General features: G+C 54.3%; 1 protein-coding gene across 1 annotated transcript in view; it reads left to right on the forward strand.

Annotated features, from left to right (window-relative positions):
* PPP1R1A (protein phosphatase 1 regulatory inhibitor subunit 1A) overlaps positions 1–18442 on the forward strand; it is a 61205-nt gene that overhangs the window by 16250 nt on the left and 26513 nt on the right. Inside the window, exon 2 of the mRNA XM_065419299.1 lies at positions 16981–17041. Within this exon, the coding sequence (XP_065275371.1) occupies positions 16981–17041 (61 nt within the window). The remainder of the gene's footprint in view (positions 1–16980; positions 17042–18442) is intronic.

Below are 18442 nucleotides of genomic sequence, written 5' to 3' on the forward strand. Positions count from 1 at the left end.
CCTGCAGCCAAAGGGGCCCACACTCACACACTGTCCCACGCACACTGTCCCATGCGCACACTGTCCTGCACACACTATCCCACGCGCACACACACACTATCCCACGCGCACACTGTCCCACACACGCTGTCCCACATACACACTGTCCCACACGCCCATGGGCACACTGTCCCACACACATTGTCCCATACCCACACATTGTCCCACGCACACACTGTCCCACGTGCCCACACGCACACTGTCCCAAGCGCACACTGTCCCATACACATTGTCCCACACGCACACTATCCCACGTGCACACTGTCACACGTACACTGACCCATGCACACATGTACACCGTCCCACACTGTCCCATGCACACTGTCCCACATGCACTGTGCCACGCACACAGTGTCGCACACGCGCACACTATCTCACACGCACTGTCCCACGCACACACTGTTCAACGCACACACTGTCCCACACGCACATGCGCATACTGTCCCACGCACACACTGTCATATGCGCACACATACACACTGTCCCACGTGCACACATGCACACTGTCCCATGCACACACACGCACACTGTCCTACGCGCACACACTCACAGTCACGCAGAGAACATAATCTTTCCCTTTCCTTTCACTCACACAAGCTCACACAGCTTGAGACACATGCATGTTGGCAGTCATGCATGTGCATGCAAACAAACATACATGCACACAGACACGCACTCTCAGCATGGTCTGTCATTCCAATAGTTATTGTTCTCCATGGCAATGGTCAATCGATGGTGGAGATTGATGTAGAAATAGCAAAGAAAGTAAAGCAGCAAAACTCCCAGCACCTCTGGGGCATGGAGCAAAGAGCCCTGACTGTGGGGCAGGGAGTAGCAGCAGCAGCAATGGGGTCATCCCCCCTTCAGGGGTACGGACAGCAGGTGTGTAGGTCCATGCTTGGAACACTGGCCTGGTGGCTCAGGACTCTTGGGCTCTATTCCTGGCTCTGGGAGAGGAGTGGTGTTTAGTGGTGAGAGCGGTGGGGCTGGGGGCCTGGACTCATAGGTTCTGTCTTTGGCTCTGGGTGAGGAATGGGGTCTAACGGTTGCAGGGAAGGAGCTGGGAATCTGCTCCCAGCTCTGTTCTGATTAGCTGGGTGACCTTGGGCAAGTCACTTCAGCCCTCTGTGCCTCAGTTTCCCTATATTGTCCCATGGGGATAATGACACTGATCATCTCCGGGGGGGCTATGAAGGTTAATTCATTGGTGTCTGTAGAGTACTTTTGAGATCATGGGACTGAAGGCAATAAAGGTGAGCCAAGGGTGTATCATAAGAACATACTGGGTTAGGCCAATGGTCCATCTAGCCCAGTATACTGGGCCAGGTGCCCCAGAGGGAATGAACAGAACAGGGAATCACCAAGTGATCCATCCCCTGTCACCCATTCCCAGCTTCTGGCAAACAGAGGCTAGGGACACCATCCCTGCCCATGCTGGCAAATAGCCATTGATGGACCTCCATGAAGCCATCTAGCTGTGTTTTATGGCATTCTGTTTATTAATAAAATGCCCTTTTCTCTCTGAAGCAGAGACTGGGAAGGAGGAATAGCTAATGCTGGAAACCTCCCTCCTCCCACTGCCCAGGCCACCAAACTAGAGGAGCAAAAATAACATCTTGGGGTTCAAATACATTTGTTTAGAAGCGAGGGTTTGGGGGAGGAGCTAGGAGGGGTATTGGGGCACGCGCCCCTCCCCTGGTGCCCAATCACCAGCTGGCATAGGAGGGTGCAAGTAGCATAAATACCCTTCGGTAGGAGCCAGGGCCCACACCATGCCAAGGGCTTTAAGGGGACAGTCAGGCCATGCCCAGTGCTGCTTGGGGCCGAAGGACAGAGTTTGGGAGAGGAGAGGGTGTGATGCTGGGGTGGGGCCCTGAGCCACCGTCTCACACCCACCAACTGGAGAGACACCCACGTTGATTCCTCCAGCAGCTGCTCCTGGTTTCGCCAGGTGAAAGGTTGTGCCCAGGGCAGAGGGGACACTGCTTCAGCATGGCCTGCTTGGCTGCTGTCACCAGAATGTCCCCGGGGAGGAGCAGCAGGGACGGGGACTGCACTTCACCTGGGACATTGCCGTGGTGGGGTGGGAGGGGGCTGCCCAGGCCGTGTGCCCCAGAGCCGCTGTGCTGGCAGAGAGAACGGCAATGAATGCAAGGCGAGGAGGGAAGCTGATCGGTGGGGCACAGGCGGAGGAGGGAGGGATGCTGGGAGGGGTCAGGGAAGCAGGGCTGACATGTAGGGGGTGGGAGGCAGTTTCTAGATATACGGAGGGCCAGCTCCATTTGAAAGCTGTGGCCTTAGGATAGCGGGCCTGATTAGCAATGACGCTAAGGCCCATTTGGGCCATGCTGGCAACACGAAGGGGCCTGGATGAGGGTGGGAACATCCCCCTGAGAATCCCCTGTAAGTAGGGCACCCCTCGCATAGGGAGTGGAGCAGGGCAGCATCAGGGGCAGGGCACTTCTGCTCAGCTCTGCTCCCCAGCACCCATAGGAAGCCAGGGAGCAGAATATGAGTTAGAATAGCCCTGAGGTGGCTCTAACTCACACCAGAAAGGCTGGGAAGGCTGCCCTAGGCTTCAGGAACACAAAAGTGGCTCAACGCCCCTTGCCCTTTGGCTCTGTCTCAACCTCAACTGCACGAGTGGGGATACGGACCGGGCGTGAGCTGAACAATTGGGGGTATGGACCCGGCGTGAGCTGCACGATTGGGGATACGGACCCAGCGTGAGCTGCACAACTGGGGGTACGGACACGGTGTGAGCTGAACAATTGAGAGTATGGACCCAGCGTGAGCTGCATGATTGGGGATACGGACCCAGCATGAGCTGCACAACTGGGGGTATGGACACGGTGTGAGCTGAACGATTGGGAGTATGGACCCAGTGTGAGCTGAACGTTTGGGGGTATGGACCCAGCGTGAGCTGCACAACTGGGGGTATGGACGCAGCATGAGCTGAAAGTTTGGGGGTATGGACCCGGCGTGAGCTGCACGATTGGGGATACGGACCCAGCGTGAGCTGCACAACTGGGGGTACGGACACGGTGTGAGCTGAACAATTGGGAGTATGGACCCAGTGTGAGCTGAACGTTTGGGGGTATGGACCCAGCGTGAGCTGCACAACTGGGGGTATGGACCCAGCGTGAGCTGAAAGTTTGGGGGTATGGACCCAGCGTGAGCTGCATGATTGGGGGTATGGACTTGGCATGAGCTGCACAACTGGGGGTACAGACCCAGTGTGAGCTGAACGACTGGGGGTATGGACCTGGCGTGAGCTACATGACTGGGGATACAGATCCGGAGTGAGTTGCGTGACTGGACGTACGGACCCAGTGTGAACTGCATGTATGGACCCGGCGTGAACTGCACAACTGGGGCTACAGACACAGCATGAGCTGCATGATTGGGGGTATGGACCCGGCATGAGCTGCATGTCTGGGGGTACGGACTTGGCATGAGCTGCACAATGGGGGGTACGGACCTGGCATGAGCTGAACAACTTGGGGTACGAACCCAGCATGAGCTGCACGATCGGGGGTACGGACCTGGTGTGAGCTGGACGATCAGGGGTATGGATCCACTGTGAGCTGCACAACTTGGGGTAGGGACCCAGCGTGAGCTGCACAATCGGGGGTACGGATCCACAGTGAGCTGCACAACTAGGGGTATGGACCTGGCATGAGCTGCACAATCGGGGGTATGGGCCCGGCGTGAGCCGCACAATCCAGAATATGGACCAGGCATGAGCTGCACGACTGGGGGTATGGACCCGACATGAGCCGCACGACTGAGGATATGGACCCAGTGTGAGCTGCATGATTGGAGGGGGTGGGGGGGGTACAGAGCCGGCCTGAGCCATCAGGCAGTTCCACTCAACGCTCTTGCCAAGCTGTCCTGCAATGAAGCATGAGTATCAGCCTCAGGGCAGGTTGTTAGGAAGCAGGGCCCAACCCCCAAACTGGCTGTGAGTGCTACACTGAGATTTCACCAACTATTAAGTGTAAACTCCTCAGGCACTGTACCAGCCTTAACGTGGAGTCACAGCCAGTCCCCCTGGGTACTCCCATCTATCTCACCACCCAGGTGAGCATCCCTTTGTGACAGATGGTCCCTTACACCAAAGATTGCAGCAATAGTCAGGTTACTCCCAGTCACAAAAGACCAGCCACTTACCCATGTCAATGGCACCTTAGATCAAAGACAAGGCTTGTATCCAATCCTATAATAAACTATATACAGATTTATTAACTAGGAAAATGAAACCAGAGAGTTTTTTACAAGGGTGAAGCAGGTAAATAAACACACACACACAAACACACACATGAGCTACAGTCTTAAGTTTCAAAAGGGAATAGAAGCTTCTATAATAAGCAAGATTTAACTGTCCCTTAGGGCTAACCCAAGCTAAGCACTGGGGATCCCTGGCTTATGCCTAGAAACCTTGCCTAAAAACCCAGAGTCCACACAGCAGTGAGATACGATTCCTCTTTGTCAGGGTTTTATTCCCTTCTCCCCTTGTGCTTTGAGTTTCAAACTTAGCTGATGGGAAGAATTCACTTGCAAGGCTCATCTTCATGGGTGGGGTGTGTGGAGAATAAACAACAAAGTCTTTTGTCCTCTTTATGGTTCCACTCTGGAATGTCTGGTGTCGATGGACCTTCTTGGTCAGGCAGAGCTTGACACCTTCTGTTGGAGACCAGCATTTCCCACTAGTTAATGTCTCTCTCCTGGCTCGTGATTTACACAGTTCAGAGGCTCACAAGTCAAATGCTCAAATATTACCGTACGATATGGGATCCAGAGGCTCTCAGTGAGATTAGTGCTGCAGCAGCTCACAAACATCTAATAGAGTCTAAACACTAAACACATTCTTATACCCGATACCCATTGTAACTGCACAGCACACAGGTGAGCCAGGCTGATCCAGCTGTGTACTTGCCAGCATCCAGTTGAGGCATGGGGACCGTGGCATGAGCTGGCACCTGGTCTGCCAGCATCACAGCTCCCACATTACAGGATGGCTGAGGGTTAAACAATGGGAACGTGGTTGTGAATAAAACTCCCTTAGCGGTGCTGAGAGCAGACTTTGTGTGCCTACGGAGGGTGAAGCCACGAGCATCGGAACTGGCTGTCCAGCTCCTAGGGCCTGCTGGCCACACAGCCTGTCCCTTGCCTCCCCATCTGCAGGGAGGGAGGGAGAAGAGATGTGCCCTGTAAGCCAGAGAGCAGGGAGAGCGCAGGCGCTCTGCTGGCAGCATGGAGGCATTTCCATTACCCCTCTCTCTGCCTCCAGTTTAAATCCATGACTCTTTGAAAAGGGATATTTGGTTAATGACCCCCCAGCTGTGTTCTTCTCCTGCGGGGGGGAAGGCCAGGCCCTGGGCAGTTGGACTGGCGTCGCTGGGGTGCCCTGCATACCATATATGGGTCATGCTCTCCCCACAGAGCAGCCCCAGAGAATTCAATGTGAACAAGGCCAGAGGCTGGCCCTGAGTCTCCCTCACACCATCCCTTCTCAGCAGAACGGGAGTCTAGCCCCGCTTGACACCCCCCCCCCATGACTTTCTGCTGAGGGGAGCTGCTGGCCCCTGGTGCCCAGTGCAAGCTGAGCTGGCGCGGTGTCTGGCTGCACAGACCCAGAGCAGGTGCTGTCACTGCCTTTTGTTCTGGGTTTTGTTCCTGTTTTCTCAGTGCCTCTGATCAAACACCAGGCGCCAAGCGCGTCGCTTTGGGAGCTGCCGCGTACTGCGATGGTGTCTGATGCCATGGCAGGTGCAGCACGGGGAGTGCTAGGATCTGTCAGTGCTGTCAAGCCATCATCCCCCTACTCCACTTCCTCTAGCCAGCAGATAGGCTGGGCCAAATCCCCTCCCTGGTTAACCTGCAGCCTCGGAACTGGGGGAGCCAGGTGTGAACTCGGGGCTCTGTGCAGACTGCTCATGGTGCAGGGCGCTCAGATCCCATGGTGAACCTGGGCTCCCATGACACGTAACCTTGTTCCGGGCCAAGCCTGGGTGCAACCACACTCTCTGCACCAGGGCAGGTTTACAGCCAGATCCTCAGCAGGTGCTAGTCGGCATCACTTCTTTGGAGTCCCATTGCAGAGCTGGCCCTTGCCCTTGCAGCCTGTTTCTCCTGTCATCTGCCCAAGCAGAGCGAAGCCGAGTGCACGGGGCAGGGCACAGCCGGGCAGAACTTGCCCCTCACAGCTCTCCTGGGCACAGAGGGGAAAGACATGGAGGCTGGTGGCGGGTCCCGCAGCACACACTGCCTGCGCCCGCCTCACCTGGGTCCCCTGTCGCAGGCAGTGTGTGGATTCCACCCCCCAGCCCTTGCTCTCCATTCACACCTTTCCTGTGGGAACAGGCGATAATCGAGTAATTTAATCACCAGGGAAACATCCATTTTTGTATCTTTTTAATCTCTGCTGAAAATTCAGATAGTGGGTTTCTATGGCAACTAGTCTAACAAGGAGAAAAGCATGAAAGAGCCCCTCCCCCAGCCTAGTGGAGAGGCAGGGAGGACCCAGATTATTACTGCATAAGGACCAGAGGTGTTTCCCTCCCCACCCTCTTACTGAGCTCCAGCCACCAATCCGGGTCTCATGAGCATCTCCTCAGGGCACTGAAGAGTAAATGATTCTACTGGAAATCAGCATTTGGAGAGATTCAGAATTACGAGCGCAGGCCCAGAGAGCTGGGTGCTTAGCAAATGCAAACAGGAGTTGGCACGTGAGGTGAAGAGAGAAGAGGGGTGAGTCGTTCAAGTGATGACCTGGGGCTTGGGAGATCTGCTCTGGCACTGGTGCCCTGGGTGGCACTTGGCAAGCGGCTTAGGGTCAGATTTGTAAGGGTATCTAAGGCCCTTAAAGATGCAGGGAGGTGCCTTGCACATATCTGCATCTTTAGGGGCCCAGATATCTTTACAAATCCAGCCCTTAATGTCTGTAGGCCTCAGTTCCCGCTCTGTGCTATGTGGATAATGGCCTGGCCCTGCCTCCCAGGGGGTGTGAGGAGACATGGTGAGGCGGGTAAGATGGTGAGGTGCTGAGATACTCTGGTGATGGGGACCAATGACACACCTCGTGGTTGCTGTGCAATCTAGCCCCCGACAGCGCCTTACGAACGAAGGCAATTCTGCCCCTTACGGCTGTGCAGTTGCTCTCTACAGTTATTGAGCACAAAGTAGGTTCCTCTCATCTCTCTGCTCAGCAGATTCTTTGGGTCTAATGTTTCCTCCCTCTTTCCCTCCCTATCGCTCACCCTCTCAGCCGCCCCTGCCCCGTGTGTGGGGCTGCTGCCAGAGGACTGTTTCAGGGAGGATGCTGATATTTGCATAGAGGCCCAACCCAGTGCAGCATGTACAAGACTTTAGCTGTGAGTAGGCCTTTGGAAAGCCACTGGCAATAACTGCTCCATTAGCAAGGAGGCTGGGCCACTCCACATCCCATCCCTGGAGAACCTCTGGGGAGGGGTGAACCCCAGCAGGTTCCCGTCTCCACAGGACAGGGTGTGTTACCCCAGCTGGAGAGGGGCCATGATCACCTTTCCTTGAAGGTCAGACGATGTTGGGTCTTGGGAAAGGGGAGAGAGGTGATTGTTTGGCCCTTTGGAGAGAGGACTGGGTATGGATCCGAGCTATCCTGGTGCTGTGATCAGGTGAAATTATAACCAACTGAAAACAGGGTCCTACACTGGGAAATGTCAGGCAGCCTTATCTATAGGTGTCCCTGCAAGCTCTGCCTGTAATACCTTTCTGCTCCATGAGCCCAGAGAGAAGGGATAGCGCTAGCTATTCATTGTATAACTCCAGCCTCATTTTGCCCATCAAGGGGTAATGGCAAACCCACATGGTAGACGACCCTGTGCTTCAGGATCTCTCAGCTCAATGCCCTGCTCCCCACCACCTTTCATGGATGCCTGGGTGTGGCTATGTGCCCAAACAGCAGCACTGCTGAGGCGGATGCGCCAGTCTCTCCTGCTGCTGGATGGGATCTGACAACCTGCCCCAGTCAATAAGGAAGGGTCTGTTGGAGCTGGTGCCTCTGCAGTCTCTGGGCGGGAGATGGTGCTAACAAAGCGAGCAGAGAGCTCCTCAGATGGCGCTTCCAGAGCCTGCTGCAGCCAGCTAATGGAGCAAATTGCTAAGTCCATCTCTTTTCCCATCACCCTGACCAGGCTGGGGAGGGAGCAGGGAACTTGTGTCCACAGGGGCTTTGAGGAACCAGATGCTTCCCTGGCTGAGACAGAGCACCTGTTCCAGGCCCACCCTGCACAGCCAGGAGCGGGAGTCCAGAAGGCACTGAAGACAAGGCTGAGCAGGTTGTATTTCCTGAGCTACAATGCCCCAGGCCTGCCCCGCACCCCAGCATTTGCATCGGACTCACTAGTAACAATTTTAGTTACTCTTGTGGCTGGGTGTGTGGTCTCCCCACACCGAACCCCCAGCTTGGTGGGACAGGGCATCTGCCACTGCATTGTCATCCAGCACAGATCTCCTGAACCTCGCCGGGAATCCCCCTGAGCCCTCTGGCCCTGGGATGCAGACTGTCTGTCCTTCCAAAAGACCCACTCTGGCTCAGCCAGCTGTTACTATGCTCGGTACAGGAATCGCTGTGTGAGGTTCTCTAGAGGGCTTGTGTTATACATGTTCATAATGAACCCTTCTCATGAACCCTGTGACTCTCTAACAGGGTATGTGCCTGGGGCTGTTGGCCCTGGGCCGAACCCTGCTGACGGCCCATGGCAAGGGTCATTACCTGTCATAGAAATGCCACCAGTTCCCACTTTAGCACAGGGCAAAGTGTTGTTATGCTAATTGTGATGTATTGATACATCAGATCTCCCTGGTGCTTTGTCTCCCTGTGCCTGACCGAAGGGACCCCTCATCCAGGGCAGAGCTGGCTTTATGCTACGGAGTGAATTTTGTACCCTCCCTACTTGGGATAATGAGCCCAAGTGAACTCTCCCAGTACCCAGCCCAAGCTGGGGGATTGTATTGAGAAATCTGTAGCTTTGGCTGGTTGCCACATAAATATTTTAGTACAGTGCAGGATGATGGAGCGTGTCGTGGGTAGGTGCTGGCCTGGGGCTCAGGACACCTGGCTTCAGTTCCTGGCCTCACCTTGGGCATGTCACTCAATGTCTTTGGGTCTCAGTTCCTCATCTGTAACATGGGACTAAGAAGAGCACTGTCCTGGCTCCCAGGATGTGTGGAGATAACTGCATGACAGATGGCAATGAAGGGGAGAGAGCACCAACCATATCACAATGCTGCCCCCAGTAACATTCTGGGTGGTTTGGACGCTCTTCCGGTGGCCCAGATCTCCTTGCCTGTGGACACGGTCACAGCTGATTACTAGGCCTTGGAGACCCGGAGTATTGATCCTGGAGACCCTGCTGCCTCAATGTCATTTCCGGTTGAATAATCTCCAGTGGGTCTCATTGGAAAGAGCAACTGGCTCCAGTGCCTCCGATAGTGCCCGACAGAGAAGGGGGGGATGGAGTCTGATGGGATGATCTCTGTCACAGCTGCCTTCATTTTCCAACGGAAATGGACAGTTTGCTTTTTGATTATATATTGATTTCAATTTCCAAACTAGAATCCACAGTGAGCAGCAAGCGGCCATTCTCAGGGCAAATCGACAAGGCCAGGGGATACCTAAGCACCCCTGAGATCCCTCCCCCAGGATGGCTGCGGCCCAGCATGCAAATCCATCCGTCCTAGGTGCAGAAAGCCAGCTACTGACAACAGAGCCCGCTGGGGAACCATGTCAGGCAAGAGGCATTCCTGGCCAACAGGGGGCTAGCGCCAGGACACATTCCCCTGCAGACCTGCTCAGGAGGGCTGGAGATTGAAGGGCAATGGAGGGAAGCAGGACTAGTTGCTTAGGAAGTGGCTTGCAGCTGGGATCCAGCTGCCCAGAGTTCCCCCAGGGCTGGGCGATGACCCAGGCTGGCTCTGATCACTGGTGACATGAGCCCAGTTTGTTTTGTTTGCTGCAGAGAGTGAACTCCAGCCACCCGGGAGAATCCAAAGGCCCCACCTGGCAGATTGGCTCCAGAGACAGAGGAGTGACAGGCAATGCCCGTACCTTGAGAAGGGCTCTGCCCGAGGGGCCGAGATGGGGAGGAGAGAGAATCAGCCCACCCTGGGCTGCTATTGCTGCCAGTGATGGCCAAACCCTCCCCTTGTCGCCACTGTGCGACATGAGAGAGGACAGGATTGGGGAGCAGGAAGTGCAGGGATCTCATGGGGGTTGCTGGGGAACAGGCTGTATCACGGCATCGAACAGGGAAGACGATAGTTCTGCTGGGGGAGCAGGAGGGACAGGAGGAGAAGCAGCCCTGTTAGAGCTAGGATGGTCTATAGCAGAGTCCATGCTGCATTCCCCCAACCCTAACCCCAGCCCCTCCCCCACTTGTGGAACAGCTGGGCCCTGGGCAGATCTGCTGCTATGAATTATCATCTGAAGACCTTTAGACATCGTGGTCCCGTCTTGTTCACGTTGACTGTTTGCTATCCAGGTCCGGGGGCGGGATTGGTCACATGACATCGTTCCTGTTCTCTGCCAGGAGAACGTTTTTGGGAAGCAGGAGAAAAGCGGATGGGGAATAGTGACCGCGGCTCTTTCTGGTTTCACTTTTCACTCTTCGCGTGAACCGCTGAGGAGTCATAAATGTTTCTGTGCATGAACTGGCCGTGTGGGAGTTTCTGGCTCTTTTCTGGGACAAGCTACCATGACCTTTCTCTAACCCAGCTCTGCCTCGCTCTGCCAGGGACTCACTCGGCTACCACCATCTTTCTGGGTTTGCTCATCCCATGCTGCGGCCTCCTGAGCCACAGCACCATCTCTGTGAGGGCCTCGGGCGGGTCTGAGGGATGGTGGCAGAGGCCCACGGGGCATTGAAATGGCTCAAAGGAGGGGAATCTTCTTTCCACTTAAATATTTTTCCCTCCTCCCTTGGAAGCAAGAGGGACACCATGTGGCCAAAGGGTGTGTTGTTAACCAGGCCTCTGCCCTGCCTGCCAGCCAGACTGTGCTGCGGACAGTTGGCACAGTCTGCCTGGCATCTTTGCAAGTGAGAACCAAACGGGGATGGTAGAAAATCTTCCAGGGATCCCAAAGCCCTGGCTGAGCCTCAGGGCCCGGAGCAGCTAATGGCAGCTGGGGGATGGAGCTGGGGCCTGTGTGAATTGTATAAATAACACACTGACGGTGTTTTGGGACCTGTGGTGCAGAAGGGCCCTGCTCTATGTTCCCCACAGCACTGATCGATACCATGGCTCCTCCTGATATTGATGGGAGGCAGGCAGCAAAGTGGAAGTAGCCTGTGAAAGCAGGAGCAGTCTGGGCTGCTCTCTGCTCCATGGTCCAGCCCAGCTGGAGGCTCAGAGGAACGGTATTGGGTGCAGCCTCTGCTCAGTAACTGGTTCAAATCCAGCCTGCTCAGAGCAGCCCTGTCTGGAGGTTTAGTTACTGCCTCATGCTTCCTCCATAAAGTGAGCTCTCTAACGCACAGTGGATCAGTATCCACACAGGCTGTGTGCAGACATCCTCCCGGCTGAGGCTGCTGATAGCTCTCAGCACGTGTGGGTCTCAGAGGGTTTTACAAACAGGGGCTAAGAACCATCCGAAAGCCATACCAATTCAAATTGCCGAAAAGGCGCAGATTTGTAACTGGGCGGGAGATTAACCATTGGAACAACTTGCCAAAGGAAGGGCTGGAGTCACCACCTCTTGCTGTCTTCAGATCCAGTCCGGAGGCCTTTCTGGAAGGGGCTTCAGCCAAACACACGTTACTTGGCTCTGTACAGGGGTAACTGCGGGACACTGAATGGCCTCTGTGACACAGGAGGTCAGACTAGATGATCTGAGAATCCTTTCTGGCTTTAAATCCTACAAGTCACCCCTGGTTTACAGAAGAGGAAACTGAGGAACAAAGCAGGGGAACTGACTTACGCAGAGCCAGATAGCACAACAGGGAACAGAACCCAGGAGTCCATTTTGAAGTACTTGGAGGAGAGGAAAGTGATCAGGAACAGTCAATATGGATTCACCAAGGGCAAGTCATGCCTGACCAACCTGATTGCCTTCTACGATGAGATAACTGACTCTGTGGATATGGGGAAAGCGATGGACGTAATATATCTTGATTTTAACATATACATATTTAATTTTGATACAGTCTCCCACAGTATTCTTGACAGCAAGTTAAAAAAGTATGGATTGGATGACTGGACTATAAGGTGGATAGAAAGCTGGCTAGATCGTCAGGCTAAACGGGAGTGATCAATGGCTCGATGTCTAGTTAGCAGCCGGTATCAAGCAGAGTGCCCCAGGGGTCGGTCCTGGGGCCAGTTTTGTTCAACATCTTCATTAATTAACTGAATGATGGAATGGTTTGCACCCTCAGCAAGTTCGCGGATGACACTAAGCTGGGGGGAGAGGTGGATATGCTGGCGGGTAGGGATAGGGTCCAGAGTGACCTAGACAAATTGGAGGATTGGGCCAAAAGAAATCTGATGAGGTTCAACAAGGACAAGTGCAGAGTCCTGCACTTAGGACAGAAGAATCCCATGCACTGCTACAGGCTGGGGACTGACTGGCTAAGCGGCAGTTCTGCAGAAAAGGACCTGGGGATTACAGTGGATGAGAAGCTGGATCTGAGTCAACAGTGTGCCCTTGTTGCCAAGAAGGCTAATGGTATATTGGGCTGCATTAATAGGAGCATTGCCAGCAGATCAAGGGAAGTGATTATTTCCCTCTATTCGGCACTGGTGAGACCACATCTGGAGTATTGCGTCCAGTTTTGGGCCCCCCACTACAGAAGGGATGTGGACAAATTGGAGAGAGTCCAGCAGAGGGCAACAAAAATGATTAAGGGGCTGGGGCACGTGGCTTACGAGGAGAGGCTGAGGGAACTGGGCTTATTTAGTATGCAGAAGAGAAGATGGGGGGGATTTGATAGCAGCCTTCAACTACCTGAAGGGGGGTTCCAAAGAGGATGGATCTAGACTGTTCTCAGTGGTGGCAGATGACAGAACAAGGAGCAATGGTCTCAAGTTGCAGAGGGGGAGGTTTAGGTTGGATATTAGGAAAAACTATTTCACTAGGAGGGTGGTGAAGCACTGGAATGGGTCACCTTGAGTGGTGGTGGAATCTCCTTCCTTAGTGGTTTTTAAGGCCTGGCTTGACAAAGCCCTGGCTGGGTTGATTTGGTTGGGGTTGGTCCTGCTTTGAGCAGGGGGTTGGACTAGATGACCTCCTGAGGACTTTTCCAACTCTAATCTTCTATGATTCTATGACGCCTGGCCTGGGGTGTGACTTGCTGGACCTCCTTTGACTGGGGGCAGGGCCGGCTCCAGGCACCAGCCCACCAAGCTTGTGCTTGGGGCGGCACCTGGAGGGGGGTGGCGTGGCGCGGCGCTCCCGCGCCGGCCGCCAGGGAGAGCAGGCCGTAGTGGGCTCGCCTCCCTCCCCCGGCGCTCTGGCTGCCGGGGAGAGCGGGGCCGCGACTGGGCTCGGCGCCCTCCCCTGCCGCGCTGGGGCGGGGGAGGCTTTTTTGCCTGGGGCGGCAAAAAAGCCAGAGCCGGCCCTGACTGGGGGGGCGAGATTCTGCATCCCACCATGTCCCTTTCGCTTCTGCCAGGAGGGGAAAGGCCCTGTATGCAGCTGGCGCAGGGACTGAACTGACAACCACAGGCCCCTCCACCAGCCCCAGGGTGGGGGGTGCTGGAGCAGGCTGGGACTGGAGGAGGCAGGCCAGCTGTGGGAGGGACCAGGGCTGTAGGGGACACTGCTATGGCAATTCTGGGTGGTGCTGCTGCCCACAGGCAGCTCGGCCTGGGCTCCCCATGGGCAGCACAAGCTCAGCTCATCCTGGCTGTGATTGGCCACCAGAGCCCCATGGTGCTGAGTATGCACCCTGATTAGTTGACCAAAACTTTTTAAACCGGGGCACAAGCTGCATCTTTGGGGCAAAGAGCAAATGCTTGGTATTGGTAGGTGAAACCCACTGCCCCCCTGGGCAGCAGCACCAAGGACAGCCATCCCCCGAATGTCCATGTGAACCAAGGCCCCTTTACAAGGTTGTCTGCAGGGGTTGAATCTGGCCAGATGGAAAGCAAAGACACACAGCTGAGATCAGGGCCCCACATCATTAGGGCTGGATGGGCACTTCCTGCCCCAGGGAGCTCACACTCTTAACTAGGCAAGACAGACGAACGTTATAGAATTGCCCCATGTTACACATGAGGAGCTGAGGCCCAGGTCCACAAAGGTATTTAGGCTCCTAAGTTCCATGGAAAGCAGCCTGAAATCAGGGGAAGTTAGGAAACTGAATACTTTGTGGCTCTGGGCCTAAGGGATTTGCCCAGGGTCACACAAAGCACCTGTGGCAGAGCCAGGAATTGCACCCAGAATTTCTGAGTCTCAATACAACACCTTAAGTACAAGGCTATAATTCTATCCTGGTCAGCTGCCTCCCCCAGCTGTCATGGGACCCCGCCCCATGGCTAGTCAGGCTTCACTCTTGATGCCTCTCCATCCAGCCACCTGTCACCCAAACTAAACAAATGTAAATGATCAAACAGCGCAGGTGGGCTCCGCTCTCTATGCTGAGCAATGGACAGTGCCCAGTTTTGGTGTGATCCATTTGTTAAATATGCCCAGGTAGTTAATGGCTGTACCGTGCTTTGAACACAGCAAGCACTCGGATTAAATGATTAATTAATTACCCTTGTTGAAGTGCTCTGGCGATGAAGAGCGCTATTAATAAGAGGCAGCCTCGTTGGAGGAGGAAGAGTGGAGCTAAACAGGACCACAAACAGCTCAGACATCGCCAAGTGTTTATCAGCACTGGGTATAATTAGCCCACGTACCTTATTATAGTCAATATTTTCCATGTTTGCCAGGAACTGTTTAAGGCATTGATTTTAAAGGACATCTGCATCCTGCTGAGCTTGTTGGAAGCTGCCTAGGCTCCAAGCCACCCAGCCACGGAGGAACTTATGGTGCTAGAGAGAGACGTCAGGGAGCAGCTCCTTTGCTGGAGCTCTGCTGATTTACACCCTTGCCTCCAGCTACATCATCTCAAGACTCATTACTGTTTGCATTCCCGTTGCACCCAGGTGCTGGGTACTGTCCAAACACATCACCTGCCCCAAAAGCTCACAACCTAGCAGGCACCCTAGAGGGGAGAAGGGAAGGTTCGTGATCCCCAGATCCCAGCTGAGGCCCAGAGGGATTATGTGATTAACTCAAGGTCACACCAGGAGGCTGTGGCAGAGCTGGGAATTGAGCCCTCATTACCACAGTCCCAACAACCTGCCTACAAGTCCAGCCTTCCTCCTATCCAGTGTTGCCTCCTGAGCCAGATTTTCGAAAGACCTCAGCTCCCATTTAGATACCAAGAGAAGTGGGCCAGATGTTCAAAAGAGTAACACATAGATCCTAAACTCTAGAAAGTAGAAATCCCTAGCTCTTGTCTAGTGCTTTTCATCAGTAAATTGCAAAGCACTTTACAGATAGGTCAGGATCATTATCCCTATTTTACAGATGGGGAAACTGAGGCACAGAGCAAGGAAGTTGACTTTCCAAAGGTCACCAAGCAGGCCAGGTGCAGCACTATCCACTGGGCGCCACTACCTCATTATTTCTGTAATCCAATGGATCTGCAAGCTCGCTGCCCTGGGCTGATGCAATGATTGTATCAGTTATAAACTATATACGGCTCCCTTGTCACTTTTTCAGCTTTTTTTTAAAGAGACAGTGTTCTTCATTGTCTGTGCCCTGGTCTACACTACAAACATATGTCGGTATCACTATGTCAGTCAGGACCCCTGAGTGATGCAGTTACACTGACCTAACTCCTGGTGTAGACAGCGCTATCAATGGGAGAGCTTCTCCTGTCGACATAGCAACCGCCTCTCAGGGAGGTGGAGTACCTACACTGATGGGAGAAGCTCTCCCGTGGGAGTAGGTGGTTTCTTCAGTAAATCCTGCAGCTCTGTAAGCATAGACAAGCCCCGTGTTACATATGGGAATAGCGGAGCTGGCTGGGCAATCATTTCCCCCCTGTGAAAAGTTTAGCCATTCTGCTACAATTTTCCTTTGAAAAACAGTTTTGTTTCTGGTGAAAAACTGAAAAAAAAGTGGATTTAAACCAAAATATCTCAGCTTTTGGGGTTTTGTATTTTTGACAAAAACCCAATTTTTGATGGAAATGGAAAATTATTTTTTTGAAAATTTCCATTTGGTCCAAAAACCATTTTCCATCAAAAAATATTTATGGAAAAATTTTGACAGCTCTAGTCAATATTGCTGCATGTCGCCATGTTAGATACACTAACAGAGGAGTGAGACTGGGCTTGTGGTTCAAGACAGGAGACCTGGATTCTACACTCATGTTTGCCAGCAATTTTATGCGCGACCTTGGGCCTCTCTCGTGCCTCAGTTTCCCCATCTATAAAGTGGTGACGATGTTCTTTCTCTACCCGCCCAGGGGAGGAGTCATTTATATTTGCCAGGTGCTTTGGGATCCTCAGCTGGGAGTGATACAGAACCAGAATCCCAGAGTGAATTCCCACCTCCTTGCAACTTTATGGGTGTATGAAATCCTCCCCCAGATGCAGATTTTGCGGCTTGAGCTATTTCTAATTAATGCTGTACTAAATATCAGCCCACCTGCAGTTGCTGTACAAGAGACATGGCCAGGGTGTAGTAAGTACCTACAGACAGGTAGCACCAGGCCAAACAGCAGTGCCTCTGATGGATGGAACCACGCAGCAGCCAGTTTCAAACGGCTTGCTGCACCCGGGCAGTGGCAGGCTGGCACCGCGTGTTGGCTCTGTCTCTGGGGTGCTGCCGTATTGTATTGCTTTGTCTCCTGTTGCACGGCTGATGTTTAAAGATTATTTTTGTGCCCTCTCTCTGTCTAGATCCGGAGGCGCCGGCCAACTCCAGCCACCCTGGTTCTGAGCAGCGACCAGTCGTCCCCAGGTGAGATCTGTAGCCAGCGGATGATTTGCAGGAATGATTTGCAGGATTCCGGAGACCCTGGGAAACTGGTTTCCTTTCTCAGGCCTGGCCCTGCGTCTGGGTGGAACTTGCAGAGCCCAGGCCCGTATGCCAGGGGCCTCTCCAGGCACACCAACCCCACTCCCTCCCCTACCGGCTCCAAAACCTGCTCCCCATTAACGGGGGCCCCAGCCCCTGGCCAGCCAATGGGCCTGGGCAAGGGATCATGGTTGTAAGGTCCCCACATCCGGAAGAGCAGTCCTGAGTTCTGGCCGTGCGCCAGTGGTGAATTTGTAGGCACCACTGCTCTAGTACTGCCCCACAGCGCATACCCCCAGACTCAGGGGAGGGGGGACTTGCTCCCTCATCAGAGGGGGATTTCCCCCTCACCTTCCCTTCCGGCTGCTTCCCCACCCCCACCAGCACCACCTTGCTCCAATCCAGGCTGCACTTCCTGTTCTGCTCCCAGGGCTGGAGCAGTCATAGTGTCCCTGGGGGCTCAGCCCCCTGCCTCACCCTGTCAATCTTCCGTCTCCTTTGGAAACAGCTGCCTCTGGCATCCGAGAGGCCTGGCCTGCACTGTCCCATCCCAGGAGCCCTTTGGCAGCATCTCCCCGCGCCAGGCAGCAGCTGCCTAGCTGAACTACATGTCCCTGGGATCTGTCTGTCTGTCTGTCTCTTTGTCTGTCTAGGGAAATGTCAAGGCAGCCGCCTGCCCTCTGCTTGCAAGGGCTGCAGCTGACCTGCAACGTGATGTGTAGACTCTGACAGCAGCCATGGGGCTCCCAGCCTCTGGGTTGGGGGACAGGGATGTGGCTGGCTGCTGTGCTACACTCCCCCTCCTTGAATCTCTCCTGCTTCCCTCCTCTCCTTCTCCCTCTCCCTCCTTCTCTCTCCAGCTCTCTCCCTTGCTCTTCCGGTCTGTCTTTCGCTGTGCCTCCCTCCCAGCCGCACGCCTGGCCCTTGCAGGCTGCGCCCAGGGCCTGTCAGGGAGGGGGTGGTGTTTCCTCTGGGCATGGGGTGACTGTGTGCACCAGACATGGGGGAGCGAGTTAGCCGAGGTTGGCATGAGCCATGCGAGTGGGTAAGAAAGCAGCTGGACTCAGACTGCACTGCAGAGGCCAACGACGGCAATTTCCAATGTGGACCCCACAGTCTGGCCCTGAATCCCGTATTGAGGCTCTGAAATACATGGCCTGATTGTTCTTGCTTCTGACTTCCCAGTTCTTGTTGATTCGAGGGGGAGGGGGGTGATCAGCACCTTTGATATCAGGCCACTGATTTCGAAGGGGCTTGTGTTAAAGCATTTTGCGACCTGCATGTGTTCAGATGGTCACGGTGGCTGTATCGGCAACCCTAAAAGTTTACAGCTCATGAGCCTGT

The sequence above is a fragment of the Emys orbicularis genome, chromosome 19 (assembly GCF_028017835.1).
Source record: "Emys orbicularis isolate rEmyOrb1 chromosome 19, rEmyOrb1.hap1, whole genome shotgun sequence".
Classification (NCBI taxonomy): domain Eukaryota; kingdom Metazoa; phylum Chordata; order Testudines; family Emydidae; genus Emys; species Emys orbicularis.